The 14,712-nt window shown below is 40.4% G+C and overlaps 1 protein-coding gene across 16 annotated transcripts in view; it reads left to right on the plus strand.

Moving 5' to 3' along the window:
• ablim1a (actin binding LIM protein 1a) overlaps window positions 1-14,712 on the plus strand; it is a 38,909-nt gene that overhangs the window by 16,939 nt on the left and 7,258 nt on the right. For 8 of the 16 annotated variants that reach the window (XR_015845045.1, XR_015845042.1, XR_015845038.1 and 5 more), the window contains exons 2-17: window positions 1,063-1,200; window positions 3,683-3,866; window positions 4,047-4,156; window positions 5,784-5,910; window positions 7,483-7,576; window positions 9,622-9,709; window positions 10,127-10,191; window positions 10,799-10,843; window positions 11,354-11,431; window positions 11,619-11,777; window positions 11,977-12,021; window positions 12,417-12,452; window positions 12,575-12,704; window positions 13,114-13,233; window positions 13,812-13,916; window positions 14,130-14,177. Coding sequence is in view for 3 of the 16 variants with exons in the window: in XM_088304460.1 (XP_088160586.1) it covers window positions 1,063-1,200; window positions 3,683-3,866; window positions 4,047-4,156; window positions 5,784-5,910; window positions 7,483-7,576; window positions 9,622-9,709; window positions 10,127-10,191; window positions 10,799-10,843; window positions 11,354-11,431; window positions 11,619-11,777; window positions 11,977-12,021; window positions 12,417-12,452; window positions 12,575-12,704; window positions 13,114-13,233; window positions 13,812-13,916; window positions 14,130-14,177 (1,572 nt within the window). In the remaining 13 variants the exon portion in view is untranslated. The remainder of the gene's footprint in view (window positions 1-1,062; window positions 1,201-3,682; window positions 3,867-4,046; window positions 4,157-5,783; window positions 5,911-7,482; window positions 7,577-9,621; window positions 9,710-10,126; window positions 10,192-10,798; window positions 10,844-11,353; window positions 11,432-11,618; window positions 11,778-11,976; window positions 12,022-12,416; window positions 12,453-12,574; window positions 12,705-13,113; window positions 13,234-13,811; window positions 13,917-14,129; window positions 14,178-14,712) is intronic. The other 8 variants (XR_015845043.1, XR_015845037.1, XM_088304461.1 and 5 more) reach the window with 6 other exon arrangements.

The raw sequence follows: 14,712 nt of genomic DNA on the forward strand, positions 1-14,712 counted from the left end.
TGTTGGAGATCTGGGTTGTACTGACCTATTCATTGTCTTCCTGCAACAGGCTAACAGCGGTTGGTTTAAGTTGCTGCGTTTAGTCATCCATATACTCTATATGTATATGTACAAGAGAATATAAAACATTCAGTGTATATAAAAAGTCTACACACCCCTGTTCAAATGCCACTTCACAAACCATGTTTAACTGTTTACGAGCTTCCTCGTTTTATGTCTGTGCATTTGATGCAATGTTTTTTTATTCTGGGTATATGTGACTGTTTTGTCGTATGCTTGTCCGCTGCAAATCAAATCACGCTGCATTTCAATAAAGCGAAGTGATTTTTTTTTTTTTGGAATCTAAAAAACAATTTCCACCACTAATGTGACTGAATGTAAATCTTTTCGAGAGTGGAATTAAAAAATAACGTAATAAACTGACAATGTGGTTGTGCATACCTAACAACTGGGGGATGTGACTATACTCAGAATTAGCCAATATGATTGATACATATGAAAAATGGGAGTTAGGTCGCCTGTCCCCTTTTTAAATCCCTCTGACAAACCACGACTAAAGTTCAGCTGTTGTAGAAGGCTGCAGTAGGCTATTGTTTGCTTTCTAGGAGAAGCCCGAGGGTTTTGTGCTAAAAGACAAATTTGGAACTATACATTATTTGACTTGACTAAGACCCTAGTTCTGCCATTCTTCACTGTGGGTATGATATACTTTTGATCATGAGTAGTCTTTGGAAATTATGACCAAAAAGCACCATAACACATTTTTCCACAACACATGTATTTCAGGTGCGTTTTTTAGAAAATTTTAAAACCATGGTTGAAATTTTTGCTTTTGCGAAATTAAAAAATTAAATTGCATTACAAATGTCATGGTCATTTTTTTTTGTATCACAAGCTTGTAACCAGGCAAATGTAAACTGTATGTATCCACTATATGTGCCAAGAACAACAACGAGAAAAAGAAGAGCGATGAAACTGCAGAATCTCACACTGAGCAAGCGAGATGAGTCATCGTCATCATTTCGAACCCATTAGTAATGCTAATGTGTCTTCTCTTTGCAGTGGCTCATGCGCAGGATACGCACCACCACTCCACAGAGAAGCCCCTGATCCAGTGCTATAAGTGCAGGCAGCCATGCAAGGGAGAGGTGCTGCGGGTGCAAAACAAACACTTTCATCTAAAGTGCTTCACCTGTAAAGGTACAGTAACACACTGCTGAATATGCAAACAAACCTCAAGGTCTGATTTACGTGTGCATTAAGTATACACGATAGAATAAATAACACACATTGACTCTTTCTTGTCCTACGCAAAATTTTTCGAATATATTTGACTGAAAAGTATTTTGATGTCATTGATTACATCTACGAGAAGTGAAAATGGAAGAAAATTGTCATTTCCCTATTTGCAGCTTTAACGTCATTGGTGAGGGGTTCTGAATTAGTTCATTTAAATTTCATTTGATTTTTATGGACAATGTTTTGTGCACACTGCGCAGTCACCCTGGATGCTCAAAAGGGGATTTCCTCTAAGTTGAAAGCAAAATGTTGCAAAAAAAAAAAGAAGCCATTTTTAATGTGAATAATAATGTCATGTCATGTCAACAGTCATGTCTCTACTGTTATGCCTCTGATGTGTCAATATGACAGAAATGTAAAGTGACGGTAGCTATTTATATCAAGGGTGAATTATGGGGTGTATCGCCACCTTTTTTCCATTTGGTCAATCTTCCTATTCTAAAATACAAGTTTAGCAGAGCCATTTTTACTGAATAAAGACGTGGGAGTTGTGTGAAAATTGGAAACCAAACATTGCTAATTTGATCCTTTCTCAAAAGTAGGACTCCTGCTTGTTTTTGTGCATCCCGCCAGACGAAACACAAATGTTGATTCGTCCAATATGATTGTCCTGATCGTACCAACTAGTGAAAAAACGGTTACAGAATGTACTGAGTAAAGATGTGTTTGATGGGGTCATGCAAGATTGATGCAGAAGCATTTAACAAAAAAAATGTAATCGTAACATAACCCGGACTTAAGCAGACGTCGCTCATCTTCACTCCAGCCTGACTTCTGTGCTTAACCCTATTAGTGATGAATTTCTGGCATGATTACTCCTCTGTGTGCCCTCGGCTGGCCTAACTGTCTCCTTTTTAAAGGCTCAATTTGTCGTAGTGAAACCTTTGGCGGGTAATCTGTGACTGGTGCACTGTTACAGCTATCAACAAGTACATAGAATAACAAACTCGGAAAAAAACAAATGCTGAGCTTAGTGCCTATTTCGGTTCTGAGCAAGTGGATGTACATGCCATAGTGGGGATGTACAGAATGTGTTAGCACTTGACTGCAAGGGATTGTGAATGGAGTTCACGACTCAACTTCAACGTATTTAGGCATTCCTACTTGCTGCTTATTTGCAGACAGACACACAAATCCTTCAGTGACAAAAAGCATGCATTTATCTGAGGTGAAAACAGCAATTATTTTTTCCCAAGTATTATTTAGAAACTAGGTGATGTCCCTCTTAACCTTTTAAAAATGTTTATGCAATAATGGCATATCTTTTCATCCAAAACGATTGTCACCATCAAAAAGTCCACTCGTTCTCAATTGAACGGTGGCAGTTAGCTTACAAATTAATCTCCTCCTCCCTGAGCCCTAATGCAATTAAATCTTAGCCTTTCCCTCACTCGCTCTCATTCATCCACAGGATTTAGCGTGGCTCATTGCATAACAATGATTAGAGCAAGTTATCGCAAACATCTAAATATTTTACCCCCTTTCAGTGGCATTTCCAAAAGCTTTTTAATTCACAGGCCACATGTTGTGGTGCTAGAACTGCGAGTCGTATGAGCATGTCATCATTATGCGCTTAAAATAAGCTATATATGTTTTTTAAAACTATACGTATTTATAATAATCCTTCAAGGGGAAATGCAATTTCGACTCTGCTCTATATTTTTCTCAAAGGTGTGTTTCTTACAGGCGGCACGGTGGACGACTGGTTACCATGTCTGCCTCACAGTTCAGAGGTGCAGGGTTCCTTCCTGTGTGGATTTTGCATGTTTTCCCTTTGCCTGTGCGGGTTTCCTCCTGGTACTAAATTGCCCCTACGTGAGAACATGCAAACTCCACAGAAGAAGCCCAGAGCATGGGATCAAACCCCGCAACTCTGAACTGAGAGGCATACGTGCTTACCATTTGTCCACCGTGCTGCCGGCTATTAATTCAACCTCTCTAATAGTACTTCACTAATAAGGTCTTTGTTCTGCAATCCTGTTTGTCTAAATGAAATGTTCATAATTGAATGGACGGAACTAACTGTGGTGTGAAATATTGAAAGCCAAGTTATCTTCTTGGGCAGATCAAGGGTGTTTCCTGAGCTGGACAATTGTACAATTGTTCCATTGGGCACTCAACAGTAAAAATGGACGGATCTTGCATTGCCATTCACAAGCGGGGTAGTTGGTATGGTGTCTTTGGAAAATTAGTAGCCTCATGTGTGTAGAACACGCAACTTGAAAGAAGTTAATATTAGTTCCATGTTTCAGTGTATTTTTCTCAAGCACCCAGTGATCCTTTAACACGATTAAGTTGTGACAATTGAACACTCAAACTGGATGTTTCTTGCGCTGTGGACTGAGCAGTAAGCGACCCATGCCACTGTGTGTGCTCTGTTCAGCGTGTGGATGTGACCTAGCCCAAGGCGGCTTCTTCATGAAGAATGGAGATTATCTGTGCACAGTGGACTACCAACGCATGCACGGTACTCGCTGCAATGGATGTGGCGACTTTGTGGAGGGGGAAGTGGTCACTGCACTGGGCAAGACCTATCACCCTGCCTGCTTTGTTTGCACCGTTTGCAAGTAAGATTCCAATTTATATTGGATTGTAATAAGCGGAATAGCACGTCAATCCATTTGATGGATTGTGTGATCATATAAACATTTCCTATTAAATAATAGGTTCCATTCCGACTATGCTCAGTAAACTTTAACCGTTGGGTCTCGGCTCATTTTATTATTGATGTCATCCCCCCCTTCCAGACGGCCCTTCCCTGCCGGAGACAGGGTGACCTTCAACGGGAAGGACTGTCTGTGTCAGTACTGTGTTGAGCCCATGTCGCCAGGACCAAAAGACATCCTGGGCGCCAGCAGTAAGTAGTCGTTCAAGGTTAATGCAAAGGAAGCCATTGTCTTTTATCTTCAGATGTGGCAGATGTTTTGTTGTAAAGATCCAGAGGGGAGAAAAAAAAATCAACTCTCAGTATGATGAAGTGAAGTTAGGTACCAGTGCAAACTACAGCCACAACAATAAATAAACATGTAAAATGACTTCTGTGACCTCTCTCGAGTGACTAAGACTGACTAATCGTTCATTCAATACTGTAACTAGAATATTTGTCAAAAGACACAATAGTAACATATCAACCCACTGTATAGACCTCCATCCTCATAGCTTGTCAAATTGAAAATATGAAACTTAAAGTGGTGTAACAGCCCACCAACACCGCGTCATCAACCACTGGTGAGTTCAACCGACACTAATAATTGGTTCGCAGTGTTTGCTGATGTGTTGCGCGAGGACATCTCTGCATGCCTCATACTGGTGCAAAGAAAACGCTCTGCTGATCATACATAGCTTGAGTAGCCTAGAACATGCAGGACGCACAGTATCACAGGGAAACCGGGAAGTATGCACAATCCCTGACATGTTAAGTGGGGCCTGCAGGGCATGACAAGCCCACTTATCACCCTTGGCCAAAAGGCCGCGACAATATTACTCCAAACACGGCAGGCCACCCCCTTTTTGTTTTTTTTCCCCGAGATGGCGGCGCGTTTGGACACAGCGGCTAAAGGCTCTCCCTTCCAGTCTCTAATCTCATTGCACACTGAGTACAATGACAGTAAAGGGCGTTCTGATTCTGATTCTGATTCTATGGGTGAACAGCCCAAACCTTCATGGACCCCCAAGGACCAGCCTAACAGACATCAGGGCAGAATCAAGAAGTCAGGCAGGGAGCTGCGCGCTGGTACTCATTCAATTATGCAGCTGTAGCTAATTTTGGCACCGTAGATTGTTTATTAATGCGCATTGAACATGTATTATAATGTGTTTTATGTGACAACAGAATGTAACCAATGACAGAAGACTCAAGGATGAAGGGTTTTGATTTAGGCAGTTTGTTCTCTTCTCAAGAAACGCCTTTGCAGGCTTTTTTGTCCTGGCGGGAAAGGGGAATTTGCAAGCCCTGATCTCTCGCCCCTTTAAAATCTATCTTGTTTTCCTCTGCTCTTTCTCTCTCCTCCCATTTCTCTCACCCCCAGCAATCTCCCTGCTGGTATTTGAAGAGCTTTCTGACAAGGTCATCTATGAATAAGACATGATTATTCTCTTCACGTCATCGCCGCAACCCCGTTAGGCCTTACGTCCACACGTCCCCCGTGGTTGCAGCTGGCTCTTCCTCGCTTTCATCCTCTATTCATTAAACAAGGGATGACTGGAGTTTGCTATTCATTACTCAAACCGACCTCCCTTTTGCTTTCAAGCGTATGCTCGCTTCTTAAATATGGATGTAATTTTTAAAAGTGATGTTAATAGAAAGAGAACCTCCTTGCTGACACCATCTTTAGTCTTCAATCTCACCATTGATGTTCAGGGTGTTGATATTAATCCATTGAAGTGAGAATTAAGTCAGTGCACTCTTATTTCCAGACATTTTTTTCATGTGCGTGTAAAATTGACAATGGCTTTCTCAGCCAATGAATCTTTTGTTTCTTTAGATTGCTCAGGATGCGGTCGAGATATTAAGAATGGACAGGCTCTCCTAGCATTAGACAAACAGTGGCATCTCGGCTGCTTCAAGTGTAAGGCCTGTGGTAAAGTGCTAACCGGCGAGTACATCAGCAAGTAAGTAACTGTAGCCTACACTGGTGCAATTTTATTTCAAATCTTGCCATTTTTATCATCCAGATAAGAGTAACCTGACTAACTGATTTGTGCCATACCACTTTTTGGCCACTCAATTTTATATTCCATTGATTGGTTAGGGAAAATCTTAAGGAAACCAAACTTCTTTTGTTCTTGTTATTTTTATTTTTTTTATGTAATGTTTTGTTGTACTTTGGTGGGTTACACTTTGTTGCCTTGTTATTACATCACAATTTTTTTTTTTTTTACATCTTTTTACAATACGTGTAACATGTGTGTGGATAATGTATTTTTTCACATTAGCAAACATACATCATGGACAGTTATTAACTATTACACAGTGAACCGATTATACGATAAATATCTTCAATGATAACAAAAATTGGGAATTTTGTTTAGTTTGGATTTTTTTTTCTAGTCCTAACAAGGTTAAAATCATTCATTTGGGCCTCAAATATATGCATACTACAAACCAAGAAGCAAGCTCATGTTGTGAAATGTAATTAAATTTAGAGCTCCCCACATGGACAAGCGCACTATCTTCTGAACAAAAGCCTCATGGTCAGACGAGACAAGCGCTAAGCTACTTGGCTACATTGACAAGATTTTTATTAGATAGAGGAGTCAAGGCGAGGCTTTTAAATCTAAGAACACTGTAATAACTGTCAAGCTTGGTGCTGGTAGTGTCCTCTGAGGCTGTTTTGCTGCTTGTCTTTAAGTAGTGCAATCCACAAAGTGGTTGGAATAATGAAGGAAAAATTTGCGTTATCCAAATTAGCCTTAAATAAACAGACGCAATTAAGTGTTCCTACAGGACAAGGATCCTAAACACATGTCTAAAAAATGTTTGATGGATAAAACAAGCAACCTAAACCCTATTGAACATTTTTAGACTCCATCCCTCCATGCTTTATCCAAACTGCTCATCCTCACAACTCCATTATGTTTAAAAACAGGGTGCATGTCAGGAAACTAAACAATTTGAATGAAACATTTTGATTTTGCAACGAGTGGCCAAACATCCAGCTCAAATGATGTCAGAAGCTTGTTAATTGCAAAAACACATCTGGTTCTTGTGAATCTTGCTAATAAAAAAAAAAAACCAACCTTTAATACAAATTTAATGCCGGTGATGTACCGTATGTTTTAACTCATTGACTACCATTGACGGCTAAAGACGTCAAAGATTTTTTTTTTTTTTACTCGACTGGTCGTGAATGAGTTAAGCCTGTTTTGTACGTGTAATTTTAATGCTGTGTAGATGAGAGAACAAAAAAAAAAAAAAATCATTGGAAAAAATGTTGATTAATCATTACACCAATGGACAATTGTGCTCCAAAAACAATTATGGTATGAATATAGCACTCCTGATGAGTAACTGTAACACCGTAACTGTGGCTGACATACTGTTTGCACTCTACAAAGGCAAGCTGAACTGAACTGAACTGCTTGGCGGAAACTTGGCTTGATATTTATTTATATTCCTGTATTTTTAGCAACTGTTTGTAAAAACAATGTTCCCGATGTTCAGCGTTGACTTCCTCCACACAGGGATGGTGCGCCGTACTGTGAGAAGGACTACCAGATTCATTTTGGAGTGCAGTGTGAGGCATGTCATCAGTTCATCACAGGCAAAGTACTTGAGGTAAGAGACAAAGCCATTTGTATGAATTAGAAGTACAAGGAAATTTGGGGAATCTGGCTGACCTTAAATTGTCGGTGTGGATTTATATAACATGCTGTTCACATCTAAATTCAGTTTGCCATAAATGTACTTTGTTAATCTGTGTTGTAATCTCTTCAACACGGAGCCAAACAGTCTCTTGACATGAAAGTGTTCTGCTCAAAGATTAATTCTGGGTAGATTTTCAGCTTTTTAGAACTCTAAATGCTTGCATACCCCGGCTTGTTTTGCCACCAATTACATAAATATTATATAAAATGCCAAATGTGTTGTTATGCATCTGAATCGTCACTGAAACTCTTTGAAATATGTAGAGTATACTAAAATATATCGTCTATCTGAAAATGTAATCAATACTTCAATTCAATTCCGCCACAAGTATCCCCATCAAGCTCGACTGCCTAGCAGACAGTGATCCAATCAGACTGTGAGTCATTTAATGGTATGAAAATGTTACTGCCAGCTAGCCGAGTTTACGGTAATCCGGTATTAAGGCTGGACTATATGACAATAGGAAAAGATCTCTACATCTCCCTCCTGAGCTGCTGCCAAAGCAACAGTGCTGCCAAAGTGATGCCAGCCAGTCTGCCGCTTTAGTCAGGGACACAAGTGATAGTTAAACATCTCTTGAACTCAACAAGCTTGATGAATACCACTCTACAGTACGAAATGCATCGTCCTGTTATACCAACACCACCATGTGAAGTTTATGCCACAGCTGGCCTAATTTAAATGCATTGCTAATGTTTCAATATGTTAAAGATATATTTATTACTCTTTTTTTCAGGGATGAGAAACTGCATTTTGCTGGAAGAAGAAGACAAATCTGACTTTCAGAAAATGTTGTTCATCCTTGGTGCAATAGAACTGGAATGAGGATAAATTATGTTAAAAAGTGAAACATTTCAAGAAACGAGGTCATACATTGATTAATTATGAATTTAGTTTGAGCTGTAACATTTTGGCATTTACTACAAGGTAAATGACAAAATGTTTTTGTTGGTTTTGTTGGAGACTAACACCTGACATTTGTTGAAGGGATAAAAGCGTTGCTGCGTAAAAGTTCAATGTAGAACGTTAAGGTATTTATTTATTTTTTGCTCCTAAACTTGCTCTTTATGGCAATATGGTCTGGGAACCTTGTCAAGTGAATTAAAGCTGACGAGAGCCCAGAGATCAGTGTGTCCTAACTTGACATCTGGTACTCTGCCACTCTATCCCAGAGAAGGAACGGATTTGTTCTTTATGTCACTTCAATTATATTGTAAGTGAATGCATTTTTTGTTTTCTTGTCCTCTGTGTCATTATTAGAGGAGGCAATTATTCGGTAACCTGTCAGATGTGGCTCTATATTTGTTTGCAATGTCGGAGGAAGAAAGACTCAAGTATCTGATTAAGTCTAAGTGATTTTATTTGGCTCAGTTTCTATTACGTGCTTGGATGTAACTCAAGGGGACTCTATTTGATGTATTTGTGAGTGGCTGCCAACTCTTTATTTTTTGCGTCTTATTGGCTGGGCACCTTTAATTGACCATGGATCTAAATTAAGAAATAAACAAACAAGCAAACAATCAAATTCTTGAGTCTGTTAAAATAGATTTAGTTCATGTGAACTATATTCAGTCAGTCAAGCTGCGCGCTCATCAAAAGTCATTCTACATTTAAAAATTTTGGAACTCAGTGAACACAAAAGGTGCACCACATTTACCTTTTCATGGCAAAATTTGAGCCAGCTCACAATTTTCCTTTTCAAGACTTATTGTAAATACCTACCTACCAGTATTTTACAGTATTTGACATTCTCTGCACTAAATTCTGGAGGAGCTATTATCAGTCCCCTCGCTGGATCTGCTGAAACGTCCCAAGGTTTAACAGGCTTTGGGGCTCCGAGCATAGCTGAGTGAAGTGAGATTATTGGGTGTATTTCCTGCCTCACCGCTGCGGATGTCATTGATCTTCCCGTTTCTCTGAAGTCGGGTCTTTTCTTTGTGCTGTGTGTTTTGCAGGCCGGAGATAAGCATTACCACCCCAGCTGTGCGAGATGCAGCAGGTGCAATCAGATGTTCACAGAAGGAGAAGAGATGTACCTGCAAGGTGAGCACACGTTCTCTTGTAATTATATACAATTTTTCTATGACTCTTGGAAGCTTTACTAGATTTAAAGGCATGCGTCTTTGGTGAATAATACGGTAAATAATGCAGAAGCAGCAAATGAAATGAACCTTGTCTTTGTTTAGCATGCGCAAGCCTCTTTTCAAATCTCTAATAGACCCTGCAGAGGACATCACATTCTTTCTACATATTTAAAATGTGCTGTTCCATAGTCCAATTGTCAGAATTTGCTCTTTCCAGTCTTTTCGCTAATGCAAAGCTTTACTATATAATTGAGTGACATTCTTCTCACGATCGAACCAAGTCTGACTCTGCAGGAATTTGTGCTAGAATTGCATGACACTTAAAGGGAGGAGTATTAAGACTTGGAGAAACAATCCTGACATTGTGTTTCTTCAGGATCAACAGTGTGGCATCCTGGCTGCAAGAACACAACTAGAACAGAGGAGAGACACAGGGAGAGGGTAGGAATCTGCATGTTGCATTATCCTCAACTAAACCTTGACTGGAAGCACTTTCTGTTCATGTCCCATGACAACATTCTATGGGAATGGAGAAAAATTCTGCATGTGCAACAAGCAATTACTTAGAGGGTGAACTTTGACGAAACAAAGAAGCTTCAGGGGTTTTAAGAACGTCACTTCCAGTGATGTTGGATGTACACTTATCTGACATTGAATTAGGTACACTTCCACACTCTATTTAAATCCGTTACAAGAGCTATGTCAAAAGATTTTTTTAAATTTCTTTCGGTTACACTGCTGTAACAAAAAACTGCAAACCAAGTTAATTATTGCAATGAATGTTTGATTTCTTGCACTGTTCGATTGCACAAGTGTACCTAATGATTTGTCCGTTAAGTGTATGGAGGGGCGGCGTAAGGGGGAGAAGGGCCTAAGAATGACAGAGAACCTCGAAAATATTAACAGTAGTGTTGGAGACCAAAGTGGTATATTCTCAGGTCCCAAATCACTTGCGGCGCCCCTGAGCATACGTGTGAACTTTGAGTCAGACTGGAGATGAACAACTCCTGTGTGATGTCCTGTGAACCCCTTCTCCCTTCCTCCACAGCTACTGCCTCCGTCCCTCTTATTCCTTCAAAAAACAGAAAGGCAGGTACTGTATTCGCTATGGGCTGTGAGGCGCTTCATTGTCTTCCACCATACACGTAGAACAGGGTACTGTCTGCTGCCATCTGCTGGAGACAGCTTGTAGTGCTCTTTCCGCGATTCCACATGAAGCCATTCTGAATTATGACTAATTTGTCTTCTATAAAAGCCCCATTTACCCATTAGGTTAAACGCTCATTTAATTATACTGCATTCAAGATTGCTGCTGTCATCCAAACATTTCATTTCTCATAAACAGGCAAGGCAACTCTATGGAACACTCATTCACTTTGCACATTTGCAAATGAATGACCTCATCGTGAGATGACATGTTGAAAAGATTTGATATTGCTTTGCATAATTCCTGAAAGATAAATACAGGGGTTGCAAATCTCTTCCATCACTCCACGCTCATAAAGGCTAAATGATGTTGTGGGGGAGGTTTTTGGGTGGTGAGTGGCGGCCCAAGTGAGCTGCTCTGACTAAATGTTGCATTTGGATCTTTTCCCTCTTGTAGCCGACGAGATCGTCATCTGAGAGTATTTGTTCCAGACCTGGTTCAAGCATACCTGGCTCACCGGGTCACACAATCTATGTAAGATTTAACACTCATAAATACTGTATGTCTATTCTTCCTTCTTTCTGAGCGCCAAAATATCCTTTCCGACCCCAGTAATTGTTTGTTACATATGCGCCTTACTCAAGAATAGAATGGATTTGCATCAGCAGTATCTCTTTGCTCATGTCCGTGTGTGCATGTTTGTCTTTATTTGTCTCCTTAGGCAAAAGTAGACAATGAGATTCTTGATTACAGAGACCTAGCTGCCATTCCAAAAGTCAAAGCCATTTATGACATTGAGCGCCCTGACCTTATTACCTATGAACCTATGTACACCACCTCCCTGGAGGAAAGAGAGGAGAGACGAGAAAGTGTAGGAGAGGTAAAGCAGACCGCATGCTCCTCCCATTGCATGTGCGGCATCCTTGTGGTCACGTTGAACAGCAAGAATGCAATTCCTAAGCTGATCCTCTGTTTAATTGTAAAATGTCAAATACTGGTCAAGTGTCAAAAGTTTTTTTTTTGTCAAGATCACTGGTGAACTTTCTATATGTGCTAATGAACTTCACTGTCCCGCATAGCTCCTTCATGCCAGGAGAGAGCGCTCGCCCTTGCCCGATGAAAAGGTGAGTTGGATCAGCTGCTGATCCATCCATCCATTTTCTGTCTTGCTTATCCTCTTCAGGGTCATCAGGAAGCTTGAGAGTCAGGAAGGGTGGTGTACATGAACTTGCAAACAGAGAACAGAAACTGTTGTTTTATTCATGTGCAGTGTCCTTGAGGGCCTGGAAAGACGTTTACAGATAAGAATTGATTATTATTATTATTAGTACCCAGAGAAGGGCAGGCGCAGTAGCCCACATGTTTCTTGCACAACACAACCTTGTTGAGCTCCCCTTAATCTGATAAATTGCACAAAATCATAAAGATTTTGGAGCAGAGCTAGAGCAAGAGAATAATGATTCATTACTTAATAACTAATACGTAAGCCTTGTTTTAATTATGCTGTCTTTTTTTCCAGTCTTTTCGAACCATGTCTCCAACCCTATCCAATGAGGTGAGCTTGGTGTTTTATCAAACTTCAGTTTTCTGCTTAGGTGTATTGTAGGTATAGTACTGTTTAAATGTCAACCTTACTGTCATCTGACACATTGTATATTTGTGTATACTGTATGTCAGGGATGTTATGACAAAAGAGAACGCATTCTCCAGAGGTCCACCAGTCAGGGCTCATTAGGGTCGCCAGTTTATAATCGCCATGGTTACACTCCAACTCTGTCACGGTCCCCGCAGCATTTCCACAGGCCAGGTGAGTCCTTTGTGGATGGTCCGTGCAATTTTACTGGTGATTCTGAAGTGAGTTTACGGAAAGATGTTAGCCTAGTAAGTTTGGGTTCTCACTTCCTGTTCTTTTTTTTTTTTTGCTGTTTTAAAACAAAAATTCACGGAAATTGACTGACTGGTTGTTTTCTCTTTTTGTGAAAAAATGAAAAGTCATATTCCAATACCAGCCAGACAGCCAATTTGCCTCCTTAGCCTCACACATCCCTTTTGTAACTGTGTACAAGAGTGTAGCTTGGTTGTAATTTCTTTTCTCTTTTCAATGCCTGCAAATCTCCCTTTTCATTTCCCCCTCACATTTGCCACCTCTACCACCCTCCCGCAATGGGCCGCTCTGGCGGCTGCTGCTGGGCGCCGCACTTGCTTCATCCCTGCAGAAACTTTGACAGGCATGCAGAAGCTCTGCTCCTCCTTGTGCAGTAACAGTGTGGGCTCCAGAAATAGTGACTCCCGCCCCACCTCCCCTTTTAGACACCACTTCCTCCCCCATAGTCAAGGTAAGCCCCCCCCACCCCTCCCACCATGTCTCTCCTCCTCCCCGTAAGAAATCACATCATCGCCATTACAACCTGGGATGCAACCTCATGCTGGTCTCTTCAGTCATTTTGGAGCCATCAGCATGTCTCATCAGACAGCTTGTGCCTTCATTTTAGACATTGGCTACCGAAATCTCGGTGTTTGTTTATATGCTGTTTACATGCCATTGAGAGGTTTTATGAATCATTTTTTGCTATGTTCGTGGAAAGATATCATCCTCCACATGATGCACATTGCCACTTCTTTCAAATCCTAACATTTTGTTGTGCAACTGTACAAAGAGTTATGTTGTGTTGTCGGAGACAAACAAATTGTAATACTCACACTTCATTGTACAAGCAAATAGTCATATACATATGACAAACAATTATCGTCTCCATAACGCATAATCGTCTTCTAACTCCATTCATCTGCGCCGATAAAACCAACATTGACCCCAAATTCGCCCCATTTGTCCATATCCATATTCAGGTTCCCCTTATTCATCCCTGTTTACGTTCCTTTATTTATTTATTTTTTTGGGGTTTTCTCACTGGAGGCACTGACCCATCAAGCGGCCGGAGCTCCCCTCTCCCGCTTAGGCCCGACAGCCGGCCGGGCACACCGCCTCTCTGTCTGACCCCTAAACATTTTCACCTCCCAGGTAGGAGTCGGAGCACACCCTGTCGCTGCTCGTTTATCTATCTATCTATCTATCTATCTATCGCTCTGTCTATCTGGAAGCTTGCTCGGTTGCTTTTTACTTACTCTTATTTTAAATATACAGAGGGATGAGCATTAGGCTGCTTCTGTGGGTAAAAAAAAATAAAAGCAGAAGGGTGTTTAAATGGAATGTTCTCTATTTGACAAATTTCAGATCAAGGCAGTAACATCTACAGAAAGCCACCCATCTACAAACAATACGGTACCTTTTCCTCTATTCACAGCTCTCATCTGAATACTGATTGGGTTTTGAGTTAAAATGTATGAATGGTCTGTGTTGAAAATGTGTTGTTTTTTAACTTGTAGTTACCTGTTGTCAGTATGTGTGCAATGTTTGAAGTCTGTCTCTTATCTACTTCTGTCTCACCTGGAGCATTTGTCTATCATGTTGAGCATTTTTTCTCTGATTCCGGAACGTAATATTTTGCAATGTATTCAGTTTGGGCAGTTACAGTATTTTTGTCAATCAAATGGAGCTGATTATCTATAGGGAAAATGTTAGCTTCACGACTCACATGCGGTAACTATGATGTGAAATTTCAGAATTAACCTAAAATGTACTTTAAAAGTGAAGCTAATATGACCTCTTTATAAACTTTTGAATGCACATGTAAAACCGTCCAGTGTTTCATAACTTTTGGCACACCCAATAAAAATTCAGGTTGAATTTCAATTCATATTTATACAGTCTTGAGAACAAGACAGCTAACGATTGATCAACATTACCTCACCATTGC

This window comes from Idiotropiscis lumnitzeri, chromosome 9 (genome assembly GCF_059441095.1).
Source record: "Idiotropiscis lumnitzeri isolate Australia: NSW breed Sydney's pygmy pipehorse chromosome 9, RoL_Ilum_1.0, whole genome shotgun sequence".
In the NCBI taxonomy this organism is placed as follows: domain Eukaryota; kingdom Metazoa; phylum Chordata; class Actinopteri; order Syngnathiformes; family Syngnathidae; genus Idiotropiscis; species Idiotropiscis lumnitzeri.